The 22,034-nt window shown below is 38.1% G+C and overlaps 1 protein-coding gene across 3 annotated transcripts in view; it reads left to right on the top strand.

Moving 5' to 3' along the window:
* Cpsf6 (cleavage and polyadenylation specificity factor subunit 6) overlaps nucleotides 1–22,034 on the top strand; it is an 821,382-nt gene that overhangs the window by 366,263 nt on the left and 433,085 nt on the right. For all 3 annotated transcript variants that reach the window (XR_016547729.1, XM_090386823.1, XM_090386824.1), the window contains one exon: nucleotides 15,431–15,603. Coding sequence is in view for 2 of the 3 variants with exons in the window: in XM_090386823.1 (XP_090242949.1) it covers nucleotides 15,431–15,603 (173 nt within the window). In the remaining variant the exon portion in view is untranslated. The remainder of the gene's footprint in view (nucleotides 1–15,430; nucleotides 15,604–22,034) is intronic.

Here is a 22,034-nt window from a genome sequence, read left to right as displayed (position 1 = left end):
GTTTTAAATTATCACTACGAAGTCTATAGATTTTTCAATATTGTATAACAGTCTATATTCATGATCACTTGCGCCAGTTTCTTCCAACACTCTCCTCAGGAGTTTGTTGTTTTGTAATTGGTTCTGGTTCATTTTCACTTTCCTCTTCCTCTTTGGCAAAATTATCAGTAACAGACTGGGCAATTTCTTCATCTGTTATGTTATAGCTGTAGTAACTTGTAGATCACCATCTATGTCCACCCAATCATTAAAATTCTGTTCACCCACATCAGTATCCCGACTAAGTTGTCCGTCATGAATAATTAATCCACATTTTTTGAAACGGTTGCTAATACAGGTTTCGGAAACTTCATTCCAGGCACTCATTGTCATATGGTAGCCCGGTAGTACAACCCTGTTTCGGCGCCTCTGTAGCCAGGTGGGCAGGAGCAGCAGTGCGTAGCACACGCTTCTTGATTAGACCGGGGTTCGAGCCCGTGACCACCAAATACGGAGGATGCGGAAAGGTCAGGGAATGATGACCGCATATCCCTGGAGCAATATGGCCTTAGTTGCTAATGCTCCTAAAAACCAAATAACAACAACAACCCTGTTTCATCTGTATTAAAAATGTCTTCGGGATTATAAGTGCTTAACACAGTTTTCCAAGAGGTTTTCAACCAGGTGTCAGCTGCAGAACAATCGGAATCCTGTTTTTCTCCCTGAAGTTTTTTGAATCAACCATCCATCTGTCGCCTTAAATTCTTGTAGTTTTTCAGCAAAATCATTAGTTTTTTGAAGAAGAATGCTACAATTGATTGGTGCATTAAATAAGCTGGCCTGTTTGAGCCAAATGAACAGAGCTTCATCTACTGTTTGGCATTTCCCTTCACACTTCCTTTTTCTGGTTTCAATAATCACATTAGTGTTTTTCGTGTGATGTGATTTTAATAATTTTGATAAATATGACTGAGGTGCTCCTAATTTTACTGCCGCTTCCCTTTGAGACATTGTCGAAGGTTAATTTATTGTACATATCTATAATTTGTATCTTATCTTTACACTCAAATTCACTCTCTTTCTGTTCACTGACTTTTTTTTTTTTGTTAGTAAAGTTTAAAACACAGTAAAAAAAAAAGATAAGCATCAATTAATAACAAAGCACATCATACACACACACACAAATTGGAACTAACCCAACACATGCAACTGAGACGAAGTTTAGATATAGAATGACAAGCAGATTTCAGTGAATAGGAAACACATTTCACCATAATAACGTGAAAACACCGAATTCCAGCAATCGTATTATTGAAAATGCAATAAGATTGAGTTTACTACCTGTTTAATGCCCTAACAGAATTGCATTAACAGAAAACCCAATAAGCCCGAAACTGCAAATTGGTTTTATTGTTTTATGGTTGTGACCTCCAGAAATGTACTTTAGAAAAATATCACAGAGGCATTCAAAATTGATTGTTATAACCAAAAATATGATTCTAATAAATGATGAAAGTGTAGTGCATTTTGATTTGAATTGATTCTTCGATATTTGATTCTATAAAACGGCTGATTCTAATAACCAGTGATCACTATAACCGGCACTTACTGTATATGTAGTCTTGATACATATTTACAAAATATTCATATTTTTGTTACACTGACAGTTACTCTCTATAATAATGTTATATTGTTGTTAATGCTAATTGAGAGATTTCAACATATATATTAATGTTGAAATCTCTTAATTAGCAATATATATATATATATATATATATATATATATATATATATATATATATATATATATTTTTTTTTTTTTTTTTCCTTTCCTTTCTTTTAAAAGTTTATGAAACTGTAAAATACTCTTAAGTTTGCTGTTTTTCTTAATTGTAAATTGTTCTGTTGCATTTTTGTTTGGACAAAAGTTAGTGTCACGGAGGTGTTATTTTAAGAAACTAATCATATTGGTATATGCCTATTAAAAGGCAGTTTTTGGGGCTGAAAAACAAGATATTGTTCACTGTTTAGAAAGAAAGAAAGAATCAAAGTAACCAAAGGGACTCAGAGAAGATCAACTTCAATGTCTGGTGATAATAAATTTTTATTATAACAAAGTGCATACTCTAAGGGTCAAAAATGTTAGACTACTGACCTTGTTAGACTTCTCCAATTTGTTGACAAGATCTCAACTCATTTTGTTTGCTAAGAGTCAGTTATATAAAATTATAAGCATTCTTTTATTAATCTGGTTCAGTGGTATACATTCCTAGACATTATGCCTATAATATCTTGAATGGGATTACTGAAAGTCTAGAATTAATTAATGGTAAGATGAATGGTTAGTGATGATATGTTGATTTGGTATTGATTATTTTGACTTGATATTGATTGATTTTTTTTTTTTTTTTTGTTCCTACTTATTTTCTGGGGGTTGGTATTGGTAATATTGGATTTATTATGCCTTGGATGCATCAGAGGTTGTATACAGAAATGCTAGCCATCGGTTGGTATCACAGATTGAATAATAATAATTGCAGTTATCAGTTTGCATATAGAGATGTATAAATTTTAAACTTTAATGCCTCTATATTATTACAATATTTCAAATATAATGATTTCAGTTTAGACTATATTACTGTTATGGATAATCCTTTCGTTCCGAGGTGAAATGACAATGAAAAGGTCAGAAACCTATAATGTCGGAAGTTACCTCTGACAGTAAAAAAAGATCAGAAACCTGTAATGTTGGAAGTAACCTCTGACTATAAAAATATTGGAAACATAAAATAAGGTAAGTTCCAATATTTTGGGTTTCCAGTCTTTTTGTTGTGATTTCAGTTTATTAAAATTGGGATTGTAAATAGGATAAGTAAGAATAACTGTTTTTTGTTAGAGCATTGTTTATTTCAGTGTGTTCTTCAGGACTCGTTATTCTGTGTAAAGAAGTGTAAAGGAGTTTTTGGGAAACATTACATTAAAATCAGACATAGAAGCATCTTCCATTGTCCTGGTGACAAGTGTCTCCAGTTGATGCTGCATCCCTCAATGTCATGGTGGTGGAGACTGGCAGGTTATACAGCAAGGGTTTAAAATTATATGGCCTAAATGAATGTTGGGCAGCAATGAAAAGTATTCAAGTTAGAATTCCTTTCTTGATGAAGGAAGTTGAATGAATCCAGTTTTTGATATTCTGTTGACATCTGACTTCTTGGTTCCTTGAAACTGTCACAGACATTCTCTTAGGTATGACAGGCTGGGCTTCTTACCTGGGAGTCTAAAATGCTAATGGAACTGATATTCGGGTGATAGTTAAGTGGACTGAAATTTGGTGAAGTCTGGTTGTTCTGTGACAGTCAAATCCTGTGCTAGCACCTTGATGGTGGTGGGACTGTTAGTAACCTTGGGTGTAACTTCACGTGTGCAAGTCCTGAAATAGCATCTAGTATATTGGAGGTGTGAGCCAACGTAAGCAGGGATTGAGAGGGTGGTGTCTACACCTCACAGAGGAATGCTGCCCCCCATCCCTTGTGTGAGAAGTAATACTAGGTGGTAGATGACTCTCATCAACCGGTGTAATACCACCACTTTGCTTATTGCTGGACTAATGTGGCGAAACCTGTTTTGTCTCCAGAGCATAGCTCCAGCTACCCCATCTCTTCTTTTAATATATTATATTATGATGGATCTCTTCAAATTATGATGGATATCATAGCAAGATCCAATCTTCCTTACATTTTGAGGTTACAGGTCTATACAGTGTTCACGGGCCAGCTGTTAGATAGTTCACTGGACTGAATCTGTTGGTAGCTCTCTAGGAGGCATCTTAATCAGCTAGTGTATAATATATCTGCCTCTACTCTGCTGGATAGTGAATGGATAGAGTCCAATTTAGTGTGCATGCAGGAAGCATTATTGAGGCTGTGTTATGTCAAGAAGCTGGTATTTTCTTGCTGTATGTATGCCACATCCAAAAATATCATTATTTTATACATGTCTTCCCCACCTTTTCTTACTACTGAAGACATCATGAACAGTCACCTAATAGAACAAACTTACCTGCAAAAAGATCTAAATCATCCAAACACTTCCTCATTAATTTCACAAATATACATTCTCTGTTCCAATCCCAATGATATACATTACCACTAACAGTCTGCCAAACCCCACTCTTTTCTGACCGGCACCTCCGTAGCCAGGTGGGAAGGAGCAGCAGTGCATAGCACACGCTTCTTGATTAGACCGGGATTCGAGCCCGTCACCACCAAATACGGAGGATGCGAAAGGTCAGGGAATGACCACTGCATATTCCCAGAGCAATATGGCCTTAGTTGCTAATGCTCCTAAAATCCAAATAACAAACAAACAAACAAGCTCTTTTCTGACTGAATCCAAATTATTAGTTTATTCAACCACAGCTCATTTCAGTTGCCCTAATTGTTTCCTGTCAGATTCCTTTCGCTTGTGCATATGTCTGATCTGATTATCCCTGCCAGAGACTTAGTAATTTAGAATCTTAACTTTTTGATCTTTTCCAGATTAAAATCATTCTGTCAAATTCATCTGTTGCATCTCTCATTCTCCCATCTCCTCAAATCACTTGCAACTCTCTGACTACCTTGCTTTGAAACTCAGATTTCCTAACAGTGAATTAATTTTCCTTGGTGATTTTACTGTTCACAACTCTAGGTGGTTTCTGTTTTCTAATCATACAGACCCAGTTGGTCGAGTTGCTGAGAAGACTTTTGCAATTACTAATGAAGTTGCACAGATTGTTCATTTAACTACTAGAATATCAGATAATCCTAACCACACAGCCAAAAACTCTTGATCTTTTTTCTCAAAACCAACCCTTCCAAGGTCATAGTTGAGGTGAGTGGTCCTCTAGGCTTCTCAGATCACAATTTGGTGATGGTCTCTTCTACATTGGAGTCTTTCTCTTTTGGCCAATCTCAACCTCAGGTTGTGTGTCATTACAAAAATGTAAAATGGGATGATCTCTGCAAGATTTCTATACTTGTTTTCCTTAGTTGGATTTCTGTTTTAAATCTGCTGATGGCAAACTTTGCTCGGATTGTATCGGTGAAATTATACTTGTAGGTATGAAATACTTTATTCCCCACTCCACCTTAATTTTTTAATTAATACGTATTGAATTAATACATAATTAATTAATACATACTGTAATATGTACCTACTAACTAGTTGATATTTTTGTTCACTGACATTTTTTTGGGGGAATTGTAAAATTTAAAACATTAAAAAAAGATAAGCAATCAATAACAAAGAACCCAGCACACTCAAATTGCAATTAACATGATACATGTAAGTGAGATACAGAGTAACAAGTTTATGAAGCTTAAAAAATAGGAATGAAGAGAAGATTCTGAAAATTTATTTATGTTTTTTGTATGATTGAAGATTTCAGTAAGGGGAAACACTTAAACGTAATAACTTTAAAACCCGCAGAATTCCAGCGATTGGTATTCTCACAAATGCAAAAAGATTGAGTTTACCACCTGTTTATAATAGATTGCACTAACAGAAAAGCCCAAATAACCTGTAAAGTGCAAATTGTTTTTATTGCTTTATGGTTGTGACCCAGAAATGTGCTTTAGAAAAATATCACAAAGGGGTTCGAAATTGATTCATATAATCAAACATATGATAATGATGAAAGTGTAGTGCATTTTAATGATTTGAATTGGTTTTTTGAAATTAAAGCAGCTGATTCCACTATCGAGTGATTATGTTAACCGGCGCCTACTTATTTCACTTTACAATGGGATGGGATGGGATGGGATGGGCATACAATTGCCTCTGACCAGACCATGTGGTTCTTCCTCTCAGCCAATTGTAAATGTGTTGGTCGCATGTTATGATTTTGTATCCTTGAGTTGAAGTGATTTTTTTTTGTTGTGCTTAAATCAATATATTAGTTTTATTAAATTTTTTTTATCAATATGTACAATTTTTATTACAAAAATCACCTTTTAGAGAAATAAATAACTTAGTTATATAGTGAAAACTTGAAATTCTGAGGTCTTGGAACGAATTACCAAAAAATAATATGTTATTGTGTTCACATTATGATATTTTAACGATACGATAGTGTCTTCTGGAACGGATTAATGACATAAACCGGGGGTCCACTGTATACTTTTCCCTTGTACCATTGCTTTTTATATAGAGCATTATGATATCAAAAGCAATATTTGGTGAATTAGCATTAGTACAGCAAGAAAGCAAGCTTATATAGAATCAGCCAAAAAAAAAAAAACCCTTCCCATTTCAGTCATCTATTTCCAAGTGTTTGTCTCGTTCTGCCTTGAACTTATTTAAGTTGCTGCCCTCCACTACAATAGACCAAAGTTTGTTCCAACTATCAACCACCCGCTGGCTAAAGGCAAATTTCTGCACATCAATTGTACAACTGACCTTCCTCAATTTGAATTTATGTTCTCTCAGGTGAGCAAGAGTAAGAATCCCATTAGCATTGTGCTTGCTCAATCTATTCAAGGCGTTATACACGTCAGTTAGGTCACCTTGCAGGTGAGTAGTTTCCAGAAGGTGCAATTTGCATAATTGAAGCCTTTCTTGTAACACCAACCCTTTTATATGAAATAATGATAATGTATATATCCAGTAACAATATCTTTAATTACAAATAAATACTTTGGAGCTTTCAAGACTGAATGTGCCTCTTTATCAACAAATAGAACGGAAACTTATTTTAACGGACACAATTTATAATTAAAGATGTTTTTACTGGATATATACGTTTTCATTATTTCATATCACAACAGGCCCATTTATCCTCATACCAACCGTTTGTTCCCCTACCAATCTTGTTGCCCTTCTCTGTACTCGTTCGAGCACTTTATAAAGGGGGAAATCACTCCCTTATCCTTTTAAGCACAATTCCTATATATCATTGACAAGACACATTGAGCTACTCTTGCAGCCTGTCTGCACTGTTCAGAAAACTTCATATCTGACTACACATTATCCCCAGGCCCTTTTCATTCTCCACTACCCTGAGTGTAACACTACACAGTTGGTCATTACTCTAGGGTTACTGCTACTCATAAGCAGTACTTTACATTTGTCAATGTTAAACTTCAGTTGCCACCTCTCAGCTCATCTGCTCAACTTTTCCAGATATTGTAGCAGTAGCATACAATCGTTACTGTCATTAACAACCCTACCAACCAACTTATCATCTGCAAACTTAGACATTAACCCTGATACACCTTCATCAATATCATTTATAAATACCAAAAACAACAATGGGATCAACACCGAACCTTGGGGGACCCCACTAATAACATAGAGATACTGATAACCACTCTCTGTCTTCTCCCGCTTAACCATCCTTTTATCCAATGTTGCAACTTGCCCTTAATGCCATACTGCTCCAATTTGTACAGCAGTCTTCCATGTGCAACAGTATCAAAAGCTTTCCTAAAATCCAAGTATATGATATCAAATTATTTTTTGCATCCAGTTCCTTTGTGACCACATCGTAGTAGCCAATCAAATTTGTCAGAAAAGACAAATTTGATTGGATACTATGATGTGTATTATAGTATCCAAACAAACCCATGCTGTGTCTAAACTATAACTGCAGTCTTGTCTAGATGATCCTGCATCGCTTCTTTAACCAGTGACTCAATTAGTTTTCCCGGAACAGAAGTTAGACTAACAGGTCTGTAATTACTCGTGTCACCCTTTGATCCCCCCCCTTGTGAATTGGGAACACATTTGCATATTTCCAGTTCATGAGGATCTCCCCTGAGTCCAAGGAAGCTTTCATAATTATGGCTAAGTGTTTGCTTACTTCCTTTGCTTCTTCCTTTAATAGGCGCCTCCGTAGCCAGGTGGGAAGGAGCTGCAGTGCGTAGCACACGCTTCTTGATTAAAACCGGGGTTCGAGCCCGTCACCACCAAATACGGAGGATGCGGAAAGGTCAGGGAATGACCACCGCATAACCCGGAGCAATATGGCCTTAGTTGCTAATGCTCCTTAAAAAAAAAAAAAAAACCAAAAAAAAAAAAAAATCTTCCTTTAATATAACTGGATAGATCCCATGCACCCGAGGTGCCTTTCTTATATTCACTTTCAACATCTTCTTCCTCCACTTTGCTCTCAGTTATTACAAAATCATTTAGCTCCTTGCCACAGTTTGATAAGCTTCTGGCCTCAATGTAAAATACTCATTCAGTTTGTCAGCTATTTGAGCAGGTTCATCTTCAGTTGAACCGTTGATGTGAAGTGAACCAATCTGATTCATCCCCTTCTAGAGTTTACATAAGTAAAGAAGTCTTTACTGTTTTTCTTTGCATTGTTTGCCAGATTTCTTTTAATATGTCTCTGCTTGCCTATTGTCCTTTGTGACTATTACATACTATCTTATACACCGACGAGATAAAACATTATAACCACCTACCTAATATGATGTTGGTCCTCTATGTGCAGCCAAAACAACTCGTACCCGGCGAGGCATAGATGCTACAAGATTTCTAAATGTGTCTTGTGTTATCTGGTACCAACACATAACCAGCAGATTCATTAACTCCTGTAAAGTCCATGGTTGAGACGCCACAGATTGGAGTTGCTGTTCCGACATAAACCACAGATTCTCGATGGGATTTATGTTTGGGGAATTTGGAGGCCAAAGTCTTCCTCATGTCTGCAAAATAGTCTCGAACGATCCGGGAAGTGTGGCATGGCACTTTATCCTGCTGAAAGATGGCACTGCCAGAGGGGAAGACTGTTGCCATGAAAGGGTGTACCTGTCAGCAATGATGTTTAAGGTAGGTGGTAGATGTCAGAGTGCCTGGCACATGGATGACTGGACCCAGGGAATCCCAGCAGAACATTGCCCAATGCATGACACCACCACTACAGTGCATCCAGGTGCCATCACTTCCCCACGTAAATGATGCACACTTACCCGGCTGTCCACATGGTGCAACAGGAAATGTGATTCATCGGACCAGACAACCTTTTTCCAATCACTCAGGGTCCAGTTTTGATGCTTGCATGCCCATTGTACGTGCTGTCACTAGTGAACCATGGTTAGCATGGGCACTCAGAGTGGCCTGCGGCTATGCAGCCCCATTTTCACCATGGTTCGATGTACTGTGTGTTGACACATTATTCCCATCACCAGCATTCCAATTACCGGTGAGTTGCACCACAGTTGCCCTTCTGTTGCCCCACACCATCCGGGAAAGCCTTCACTCACTTCGAGCATCGATGAGCCGTGGTTGCCCAACACCTCGCCGGCGATTCGTCGGTTCCATGTCCTCGGACCACTTTCTGTAGGTACTAACCATGGCTGCCCATGAGCACCCCACCAGCCGTGCCATTTCGGATATGCTCTGACCCAGTCGTCTGGCCATTACAATTTGGCCATTGTCAAACTCGCTTAAGTCCACTGCCTTTCCCATCTGAAGAATAAGCGTAACACTGATTAACGGAGCTCAGTATCAGGTGTTTTTTATACCATGTCCCGACCCATGCACACGCAGTAGTTGCTTCGATTTGCATAATGACTCGCTGGTCATAATGTTTTGCCTCATTGGTGTATCTACCATAGGCATCTGTATCTCCTGATAATTTATATGCTTCCCATGCATATTTCTTCCCTGCCACTAGTCTCATTAGGTCATCAGACATAGATTTAGGCCTAAACCTTGAACAATATTTCTTAAGTTGGTATGAAACGCCTAGTAGCTTCCAAGATTAATTCCTTGAATGCTTCCCATTTAGAATTTGTTGTTATTAACATCATCAACCCCAGGGGCTCACATCTGGTGAGTATGGGCTTTGGCACACCCAGGGTCCTGAGCTGGATATCATCATTCTTCTCTTTCTTGGTGATTCCCTTCTACTTCTCTCTCTCTCTCTCTCTCTCTCTCAGGGTAACTTGGAATTTTTTTTTTTTTGGCTGGTGCAGCACAAGCCTTGCACCATATAGCTAATAATAATAATAATAATCAGTTGGTCCCACTGTATAGAATTTAAAAACTCCCTGAGACCACTGTAGTCACCTTTACGAAAGCAAAACCGCTTCCCCTTACTCCTCATGGTAATTACATCTTTAAGTAAATCCCACATCAGTACACTGTGATCACTGCCACCTAGTGGTTCCTTTATCTGCAGATTCTTAATGCATGAAAAATCACTGCTGATAATCAGATCAAGAGTATTACTACCTCTCGATTTCTCTTGAACATACTGGTGCAGAAAACAATCATCGAATAAATCCACAAAAGATTTGCTGGTTTGCGAGTGACTAAACCCACAGTTTCCAGTCAATATCTGGGAAGTTAAAATCCCCCATTATTAGACAAAATGATCTACTGGCGCATCTACTTCCCAGTACAGTTGATCATTGTACTCATCAGAGTCATTATTCACCCATGTCAACTGGATGCACTTCCTTAGATTTTGTGTTTCTCAACTTTATGTGATTTTATGTATTTCTTTTCTTATGAATTGCTGCCAAAATCTGAGATCGTGAATTAATTAATAAAATAGTCGAGAGTCAATAAAGCCCTCTGAGCAATACAGCATCATTGCGAACCTCATATGATTTCTGGGGCTGACACAGTTGACTTGTTTGCCCCTCTTCTCTTAGTGCCCCATGTGCTAGAAACAAATAAAGCTGGCTATTCCTTCCTTTACAATAATGTTCTATAGCTGTCCTAGCATGAGGCTTTGCCCTTGATTTACTTAAATGAATTTATTTTGCTGAAAATTTGAGGGTTTAGTGTCGAACAATGTTAACTACGAAATTGCATTTTTTTTTTTTTTTTTTTTTTTTTTTTTTAGATAACCTTAGTTTTACTTTTTACAAATAAAAATGCATATCATGTCATTATTGTATTTCTCTAGTACTTTACAAGTTAATTTGGGCAGTAAGTACATTTCCAGTGAACCAAGAAAATGTAAAATGACTTTTTATTGGTTAACAACAAAAATGTTAGCTACAAAATGATTTAGTAGTATCACTGTTTCACTAAACCCATGAATTTGAACCTTTCACATGGTGACATATATTTTTACTGGTAATGAATTTTTTTTTTTTGAACACTTTAATCGTGCTTTGCATACTGTAAAAACAATAAAAAAATTTAAAAAGATTTTGTTCAATTAAACTAAACATTCCTTGAACTACTGTACAAATGTAAACTGTAATCATTCTGTCATTAATGAAATTTACTGATACAATGTTGCACACACATGATACTTATTACTGTAGTTGATAAATGGAAAGACCTGAATTGTAAACAGTTGCCATCTTACCTTCAAAGCTTTGAGTTAAATATGAAACAGATGTCACCAGCACTGTAAACGGTTTCCATGAAGTAAACAACTGTGCCCCATAAATGACTCCTAGACTTTAGTAGTAGTAGTGGCGTATGAGCTTATGCAGCATCAGCCAAAAAAAAAAAAAAAAAAAAAATCACACCATTCCCTCCAAATGCCTCTCCAGTTCCTCCTTAAATTTATTCAACCTATCGACTTCCACAACGACAGATGAAAGTTTGTTCCAGCAATTAACCACCTGCTGGCTAAAGGCAAATTTCCGCACATCTATTCTACATCTGTCTTTTCTTAATTTGGATTTATGCCCCCTTAGGTTCGTAATCTGAACAAGTGGAAGGTTCCCATCAGAATTCAGCGTGCTGAACCCATTCAAGGCCTTATACACCTCAATCAGATCACCGCGCAGGTGCCTATTCTCCAGCCACTGCAATTTGCAGAACTTAAGCCTCTCTTGGTAAGAGGATCCCTTCATTCCCCTCACCAATCTTGTTTCCCTTCTCTGTACATCTATCTAAGTAAATCTACATCCTTCCTAAAATGAGGCCTCCAGACCTGTACGCATACTCAAGGCGTGGGCTGACCATTGCCTTATACAGAGGGATAATCACCTCTTTTTCCCTGCTAGCAAAATTCCTATATATCATTGACAAAACCCCATGACCTGCCCTGGCAGCCTGTCTGCATTGCTCAGAAAACTTCTTATCTGCCTGCACAATTACTCCCAGGTCTTTTTCATTTTCTAACACCTTAAGTGTAGTACCACACAGTTGGTACGTTTCTCTGGGGTTACTTCTACCTATATGCAGTACTTTGCATTTGTCAAGGTTAAACTTCAGTTGCCACTTCTTAGCCCATCTGCCCAAATTATCTAGATCCTGTTGCAGTAGCACACTGCCATTACTGTCATTAACAACCCTGCTAACCTTTGTATCATCTGCAAACCTCGACATTAAGCCTGATATACCTTCATCAATATCATTGATAAATAAACAAAACAACAGTGGACCCAACACCGAACTCTGTGCGACTCCACTAATAACATTAGTCCACGCAGAGCAGCACCCATTGATTACAATCCTCTGTCTTCTCCCACTTAACCATCCTTTTATCCATTGCAGCAACTTACCCTTAATACCATTCTGCTCCAATTTTTACAATAGTCTTTCATGTGCAACAGTGTCAAATGCTTTCCTGAAATCCAAATATATGATATCAAAATTATTTTTTGCATCCAGTTCCTTTGTAACCACATCATAATATCCTATCAAATTTGTCAGACAAGACTTTCCCTTAACAAACCCATGCTGTGTCTGAATTATTGCTGCAGTCTTGTCTAGATGATCCCGCAATGCATCTTTAACCAGTGACTCCATTACAGGCATACCTCGGTTAACGTTACCTCTGACAACGAAGCTTCGATATAACGAAGTCAGCAATTTCAAGCCTCATTTAACATAAAAAAAAATATATTCCAGTTTAATCACCTGAAATCTAAACAAACTGAAGAAATTACGGAAACCTTTGGGGCTTCTCATGGTTGGTTCGAGAAATTTAAAAAACGGGCCAGGATTCATAGTGTAAACTTAACAGAAGAAGCTGCAAATAAATTTCCAGAAAAACTAAAGGAAAGAATTGAACGTGAAAATTTTCCAAATTTGGTGTTCAATTTTGACGAAAGCGGTTTGTTCTGGAAACGGCTACCAACAAAAAGCTTCATTTCTATTGAAGAAAAATCAGCTGCTGGGTTCAAAGCAGCCAAAGACCGTTTAACGTTACTCTTTGGATCAAATGCCTCTGGCGATTATAAATTAAAATTGTTATTAGTTTACCATTCAGAAAATCCGAGGGCGTTAAAAGGTAACATAAAAATGAATTTACCTGTAATATGGAAAGCAAATAGAAAAGCGTGGGTTACCAAGGAGTTATTTATTGATTGGTTTGTTAACCTCTTTTGTCCTGAAGTAAAACGGTATTGTCAAAAAAAACAACTTTGAAGAAAAAGCTCTTTTGTTGTTAGACAATGCTCTGGGACATCCTACTGATCTTAACACTACTGATCTGGGACATCCACTGATCTTTGGACACATGCATTCCTGTCAAAGTTGTGTTTCTTCCAGCAAACACAACTTCCTGATTCAACCATTGGATCAGGGAGTAATAGCATCATTTAAAGTTTATTATCTGCGTCGAACATTAAGCAGTTTAACTGAACTAGAGGATAAAGAGGAAATGACAGATAAAACTTTTTGGAAAAACTACACCATTAAAAACGCAATTGAAAACATTGATAGTTCTTGGAAAGAAGTCACTAAGAAAAGCTTAAATGGAGTTTGGTGCAAAATATGGCCAGAAGTTGTACTAGAAGAAGAAAATAACATCCAAGAAATTAGAAATGAAGTTATCCAGATGGCTCAATCAATATGTTTCGAAAATGTCGATGAAGAGGAGGTTAGAAATTTATTGAATGCAGAAGATGATGGTTTTTCAGTGGAAGATTTAGAAAACCTTGTTAGCAACGAAGACAAAGATAATAAAGACGGAGTTAAAGAAGTTCCTGCCGAAAAAGTGTTAACAACCAAAGATTTAAAAAAGGTGCTTAAATGGCATTGAAAACGTTTTAAATTTTTTTAGTGAAAATGATCTTGATTTAGGAAGAAGTGTTATTGTTAAGTGATCAGTGTTAAATGCAATAACTCCATATAGGCAATTGTTAAATGAAAGAGAAAAAGAGCATAAACAATCAACTTTAGACTCATATTTTAAAATGTGATTTCACTTTGTATGTAAGTTGACTGTTTATTTAATAAAACTTTTCTTTGTTCGAAAAAAAAAGCTTTTCATTTTCTTTACGTAGGAACGTATCCCTATTCTGGCCATAGTATTTTTACCTCTGAAAACGAAGTTTCGCTTAATGAAGTAATTTCGTGGAACGCATCCTATTTGTTATTCGGGGTATGCCTGTATTTTACCCGGAAGAGAAGTTAAACTAACTGGTCTGTAATTACTCCTGTCACCCTTCGATCCCTCTTTGTGAATTGGGGATATATTTGCACTTCTCCAGTCCGTGGGAACTCCTCTGAGTCCAAGGATGCTCTCATAATTATGGCTAAGGGTTTGCTTACCTGCTTTGCCATCTCCTTTAATATAACTGGATAGATCCCATCCACCCCAGGTGCTTTTCTTATGTTTAACTTCAACGATTTCTCCTTCACTTTTCTCTCAGTTATTACAAAATCATTAAGTATCCTGCTACAATTTGATAACCTTCTGCCATTTTCAAACCTTAATAATTCCTCATGTGAGAATGTAGATGCAAAATACTCATTCAGTTTGTTTGCTATCTGAGCAGGACCATCAACAGTCGAACCATCGATGTCAAGTGGACCAATCAGATTCATCCCCTTCCTTCTAGAGTTTATATAAGTAAAGAACTCCTTGCTGTTTTTCTTAGCATCTTTTGCCAAGGATTTCTTGTAATCTGCATTCGCCTGCCTAACCTCCTTTGTGACCTGATTACAGACTAGCTTATATCTGCCATAGGCTTCTGAGTCGCTTGATAATTTATATGCATCCCATGCATTTTTCTTCTCTGTTACGAGTCTCATTAGTTCATTAGATAACCATTTAGGCCTAAACCTTGAACAATATTTCTTAATAGGTATGAAACTTTTAGTAGCATGCACGATTAATTCCTTGAATGCTTCCCACTTAGAATTTACTGTTGGTAACATCGTCAGTTTTTCCCACTGTACAGAATTTAAAAACTTTCTGAGACCACTATGATTCATTTCCCAAAACCAAAACTAAAGAGGAAGGAGGGTTATATCTAGATTTATTCCTTCTTGAATCCTTTAAAAAAAATAAAAAGAAATATATATATATATATATAAAAGCAGAAATTCCTTTCATATGGGGGCATTATAGATGTTAAAAACTGAATGCCATTTCATAAGATTGATTGTGGAACCAAGAGAAACGAAAAGAGCACTAAAAATGGGATAACATTAGAAGTGGAAATGTTATAATGTGAGTTTTGTGTATATATTTCTTTTCTATTATCTTACTTTATTAAAAATATTTTTCATAGCTATGTCGAATTATTTCAATTAGGACCTCCCCCATGGACATCAGGTCCCCCTCCCATGCATCAGGGACCCCCACCACCTCCATCCCGCCCAGGACCCCCACCACTTGGTCCAGGAGCACCACCACCTCCACCAGGAATGCAGGGCCCACCCCCTCCACGTCCAGGTGCACCACCACCACCATCTGGAATGCGAATGGTAGACTTTTCAACCTTGAATTGGGTTTTGTTCATTATGCAGAAAATTTTTAAAATTGCTTTTGTTTTTGTTAAAGAAAAATTTGTTATTTTATTTTAATAGTTAATTAAGTAGTTATTTTATCTATATATGGCAATAGTGACTTTGGGAAGGAGGTTTCAGTACTACAGATAATAAATATGATTCATGGGTATTGTGGATAGGAGGAAAAATCAGTCAGAAAGGTTGCTGCTTGAATATAAGATTAAAGTGTATTTCAATAGTATTGATTATTTTATTATTTAATTTTGCTAAATAAGGTTATTTATTGTATAATTTTTTGTTACCCATGAAATCAGTATAATTTGTTCATCACTCCATGTGATTAAATAGTTCACATGGTTGAAGTTCCTAATTTTTAAATTGACACCCAGCAGTTTCTACAGGGTGGCTATGACACAGAAATTGTTACAAAACTTCTTACTTTAGATCAAGATTAAACCTCTGTAGGTAAGCATGTTTGTTGTACCTTGTGTTTGATTATGGCTATTGATACACTAGGTTTCCTTTCAAGGGGAATCGTTGCACTGAATTTAGGATTGAAAACATTTCATACATATGAAATCGCAATATCTGATTTCCTCTACCTTCAAATTTAATATAGTAAAATCCCAATATAACATCTTCTCTCAGGTTCTTGAATCATTTCCATTCACTGAAATTTTGTTTTAATGAATATCACTGAAAATTATATCAAAAAAAAAATCATTATTTGCAGAAATAAATTTGCTCTGCTTTTCTAATATATATAATTTGTAATTTCTGTTTAATGTTATATAAATATCAATTTTAAAATCAAAAATGAATAAATAAAGTGAAAAATGTATTTCTACCAAAGTAAAAATATTATCAGAAAGTGTAATAAGCACATTTTATGATATTTCAGAAATTTCATTCAGAAACAGAGTACAGTAGATACAATTTATTGTCACTTTTCACGTATTAATATGTAAATTTTGTTTTTCATGCTTAACTCCTCCCCTTGCATTAATAATGAACATTTGACTTTTACTTACTTGGACTTACGTCCTGCTGTGCAGTTGGGGACATTGGGCCGGTGTGCGCCACCAGGCTTGATCGGCTGCGGTGGCTCTTGTTTCTTCCAATGCTTGTGCAAGTTTTCTTGGAATGTCATGTGCCGAGTCTTGGGCAGCCTGCTTCCCCCCCCCCCCCTCTCCGTCCATCTCTCTGGTGGTATCCATCACATTGCCGTCTTTGTGTGCCACTGGTCTGGTAGGCACAGAATGTGTTATCAAGGTGCATCTTGCATTCTCTTACAATGTCTTGCAGACTGTGTGCAGTTGGGGACATTGGGCCGGTGTGCGCCACCAGGCTTGATCGGCTGCGGTGGCTCTTGTTTCTTCCAATGCTTGTGCAAGTTTTCTTGGAATGTCATGTGCCGAGTCTTGGGCAGCCTGCTTCCCCCCCCCCCCTCTCCGTCCATCTCTCTGGTGGTATCCATCACATTGCCGTCTTTGTGTGCCACTGGTCTGGTAGGCACAGAATGTGTTATCAAGGTGCATCTTGCATTCTCTTACAATGTCTTGCAGACTGTGTGCAAGCCTCTTCTTCCTAGGATCACATTAATGGTAATGCAGTCGTGGTAAGTAATGCTAAGTATTCTTTGTAAGCATCACTGATGGAACACATTGAATTTCTGCACTACTTGTGCCATGATCTTCTATGTTTTGCTGCGATAAGATCACAGTTGGCAAAACAACAGTGCTGTAGAGTCAGATATTAATCTCTGTAGTCAACCAGATTGAGCACAGTTGTTGGAACATTGCTTACGCTTTACCAATTTTGCAATTGGCACCTTGTGTTGCTGGAAAATATGCTGCCAAGGTAGGAAACTGGTGTACTTCCTCAGCAGGTTGGTCCAACAAAAATTTGTGATCATTTTAGCATTACCAACCTGCATGGTCTTTGTTTATCATCACTTATCCTCAGTCCAGTTTTACCAGCCAGTCTCCAGTTTAGTGATCATGTCTTGTAGCCATTTCCTTGTTTCTGCTAACCATGCAATGTTGTCTGCAAAGTCCAGACTCATGAGGTGAGACTGGAAATTTCGTAAGATACCCAGATTTGGCCCAGTTAGTGCTTTCCACACAACAAAGTCCACTGTCAGAAGGAACAAAAAGAATGAACGAATGCAGTCATCGCCAGCGTTTATTGAAGAAGTTGGTGGTGCTGATGTTGGTCTTCGCACAGCAACTGGAGTTCAGGTAGAGGTTCTGGAAAATACTGATGTAGTGCTGAAGGATGCCATATATTCCAATGATGCTCTACAATGATTCTGTGAACGCTGTCTAATGCTTTTATGTAATCTATAAAGTGAATTCATGGCGGCCGTTGGAATTCCATACTCTGTTCAACGATATTGCACAGTGAAGATTTGTTCACTGCATGATTGCCTGTGGTGAAAACCGGCTTGCTCTTCTCGTAGGGTTTCATTACTCCCGGTTTGTAGCCGTTTAAATTCCACTAGACCATTCCACAAACTGAAAGGAGTGTGTTGCCTCTCCAGCTGGTACAATTGCCGATATCGGCCTTCCTTGGTAGTTTGATGATGGCCCCTCTCCAATCATATGGAACACACTCTGTTTTCGAGCACTCATTCAACAGGCTTGTTAGCATTTGTATTTCAGTGAGTTTGCCATATTTTCAATAGTTCTGCCGAGATTTGATCTAATCCGGCAGCCTTATCATTCTTCAATATCTTTATAACTTTGCTGGTCTCTGCAGCCGTGATCTTACCCAAGTTCACATCTAGTGCATCTGGAAGGGCAGAAGTACTGAAATCAAAGGTTGCAGCTGGTATAACGTCTCCTTAAAGTGCTCTATCCAGCATGCATCTTGTTCTTCTTTGGTGAGCAGGATCTTTCTGGCTTTATTTTTGATGCGGTGTTGCTTCTTGTTCCCTTTAATTCCTGGACTCAATATAGCATATTTGTGTCATTGCTGTTTTTCACTCCTTGTTTTTCTCATTTCACCATTCCAGCCAATCTTTCTTGTCAGCTTGAACAACTTCTCTTTACTCTGTGGTCTAGCCCTTGGTACCTGACTGAAGCTTATGCTTGTTCTTCTTCTGATGGTTTTGCCTGATCTCGCTGATGGTTTTCCACTTTCTGTTCATCAGTCAGTTACCAGGTTCTGTCCTGTCTACAGTGCTCACTTTGAGTTCTCTTCTGCATCCACTGTTCTTCGACTGCATTTGAAACCGGTAGTCTAGGTAGCAGCAGTAGTAATGGCAAGTGATGCAAGAAAGCAAGCTTGTATAGCATCAGCCAAAGGGCACGAAAAAAAAAAAAAAAACAGGTTCACCAATCTGTACCCTCTAGTTCTCCCTTGAATTTATTCAACCCATCCGCTTCCATAGCAACGGATGAAAGCCTCCTCCAATAATCAACCATCCACTGACTGAAGGCAAACTTCCGCACATCCATCTTGCAGCCATCCTTCCTCAACTTGAATTTGTGCCCCGCTTCTCAGCAAGTGGAAGAATACCACTTTAACATTCAACTTACTCAATCCAGCCAAGGTTTTAAACACCTCAATCAGATCTCCCTGCCAGTGCCTGGTCTTAAGACACTACAATTTGCAGAACTGAAGCCTTTCTAGGTAAGAGCACCCCTTCACCAAGCTGGTTGCCCTTCACCCCGTTATAGCAGATCTTTCATCCTTTCTTCTAAAGTGAGGCTTCCAGATATGTATACAGTACTCAACATGTGACTTAACCCTGGACTTATACAAAGGGATATTCACCTCTTTATCCCTGCTATCAAAGTTTCTATATATCATTGAAAAAAACTCCATGAGCAGTTCTCGCAGCATGTCTGCACTACACTGCACAGAGAAAGTAGGTTGATACTTCCTGGCAGTGAAATGGTCACTCAGTTTCTCAACCACGTATGGGCAAGTTGATTGCCATTTTTTTTTTTTTTTTTTTTTTAACCAGAGCCTTAGTGGCACAATAATCAACTTGTGCATCAGCTTCTCTATATGTTCTCACGTCTTGTAATGCTGAATGCCAGCATTTATTGATGCAGATGTAGCTGATTTCATTATTTATGATCCCATCTGGTTTCAACCATGTCTTCTAGTGAATATTTTGTGTGAAATAGATTACGCACTGCACAAGTTGATTATGCTGCAAAAGCAGTAAATGTTCTCGGTTGTAAATTTTTCCTCGCTCACTCATGAGGGCCGATGATGTGTCCCAGTCCATGACTATTGCTGTCTATTTAGCATTAGCATTAATAGAGGCATATGATGCAAGAAAGCAAGCTTATACAGCATCAGCCAAAAAAAAAAAAAAAAAAACCCACTTCCACTTCACCCCTCCTTTCGTTCTAAATACCTGTCCAGCAGAGCCTTAAATTTATTTAGGCTATCAACTTCCACAACAAGGGATGGAAGTCTTTCCACCCACCAACTACCCGCTGGCTAAAGGCAAATTTCCACACATCTATCCTACATCTATCTTTCCTCAATTTGAATTTATGCCCTCTCAGGTGATTATTCTGAGTAAGAGGAAGAATCCCATCAGCATTGAGTATACTCAAACCATTCAGGTCTTTATACACCTCTATCAGATCACCTCACCGGTGCCTAGACTCCAGACACTGTAATTTGCAAAACTTAAGCTTTTCTTCGTAAGAGCAACCCTTTGTTCCATTCACTAATCTTGTTGCCCTTCTCTGTACTCGTTCCAGCAGCTCTACATCCTTCTTGAAATGAGGCCTCCAGACCTGTATACAGTACTCAAAGTGTGGCCTGACCATTGCCTTATACAAGGGAATAATCACCTCCTTATGCCTGCTAGAAAAATTCCTGTATATCATTGACAAGACACCATGAGCTACTCCTGCAGCCCATTTGCACTGCTCAGGGAACTTCATATCTGCCGGCACAATTATCCTCAGGTCCTATTCATTCTCTACCACTGTCAGTGTAGTACCACAGAGTTGATACGTTGATCTGGGGTGGCTGTTTCCCATATGTAGTACTTTACATTTGTCAATGTAAAGTACTTCATTTGCCACCTCTCAGCCCATCTGCTCAACCTTTCCAGATCCTGTTGCAGCAGCATAGCATCAGTAGTGTCCTTAACAACACTGCCAACCTTTGTATCGTCTGCAAATTTGGACATTAAGCTTGATATACCATCATCAATATTATTTATAAATACAGAAAATAACAATGGACACAACACTCAACCCTGAGGGACTCCACTAATAACATTAGTCCACAATGAGCACTGTCCATTGATTACCACTCTTTCTCTTTTCCCCCCCTCAACCGTACCGCGCCTCCGTAGCCAGTTGGGAAGGAGCAGTAGTGCGTATCACATGCTTCTTGATTAGACTGGGGTTTGAGCCTGTCACTACCAAATACGGAAGATGCGGAAAGGTCAGGGAATAACCACCGCATATCCCAGAGCAATATGGCCTTAGCTGCTAATGCTCCTAAAAACCAAAACAGCAACAACAACCCCCCTCAACCACCTCTTTATCCATAGCAGCAATTTGCCTCGAATACCACACTGCTCCAATTTGTGCAGCAGTCTTCCATGTGCAACAATATCAAAAGCCTTTCTCAGATCCAAGTGTATAATTTCAAAGTTATTCCCTGCATCCAGCTCTTTTGTGACTGCATCATAGTATCCAGTCAAATTGGTCAGGCAAGACTTCCCCTTAACAAAACCACGCTGTGTCTGAGCTATAACTGAAGTCTTGTCTCGATGGTCCTGCAGTGCTTCTTTAACCAGTGCCTCCATTAATTTTTCTGGAACAGAAGTTAAACTCACAGTTCTGTAATTTCTTGTGTCAGCCTTTGATCCTCCTTTGTGAATTGGGGTCACATTTCTATGGGTACCTCCCCTGATTCCAAGGAAGCTCTCATAATTATGGCTAAGGGTTTGCGTACTTCTTTTGCTGCCTCCTTTAATATAACTGAATAGATACCATCCACCCCAGGTGCCTTTCTTGTGTTTATCTTCAGCAATTTCTCCTACGTTTTACTCCGTTATTATAAGAATATCTAGCTTACTGCCAGAGTTGAATACACCTGGCATTCCTCTCGCTGAATAACTCCTCATGTGTGAATGTCGATGCAAAATATTCATTTAGTTTGTTAGCTACCTGAGCAGGATCATCAACAGTTGAACCCTCGATATCAAGTGGGCCAATCTGATTCATCCCCTTCCTTCTAGAGTTTACATAAGTAAAGAACTCTTTGCTGTTTTTCTTTGCATCCTTTTCCAAAGGTTTCTCATAATCTGCCTTAGACTAACCTCCTTTGTGACTCGGTTACAGACCAGCTTATATCTGTCATAGGCTTCTGTGTCACATGTTAATTTATATGTATCCCATGCATTTTTCTTTTCTGCC

The sequence above is a fragment of the Mastigoproctus giganteus genome, chromosome 12 (genome assembly GCF_048544385.1).
Source record: "Mastigoproctus giganteus isolate SK-2022 chromosome 12, ASM4854438v1, whole genome shotgun sequence".
Taxonomy (NCBI): domain Eukaryota; kingdom Metazoa; phylum Arthropoda; class Arachnida; order Uropygi; family Thelyphonidae; genus Mastigoproctus; species Mastigoproctus giganteus.
The sequence above is the reverse complement of the archived record's forward strand: the minus strand, read 5'-3'. Positions and strand labels throughout refer to the sequence as shown.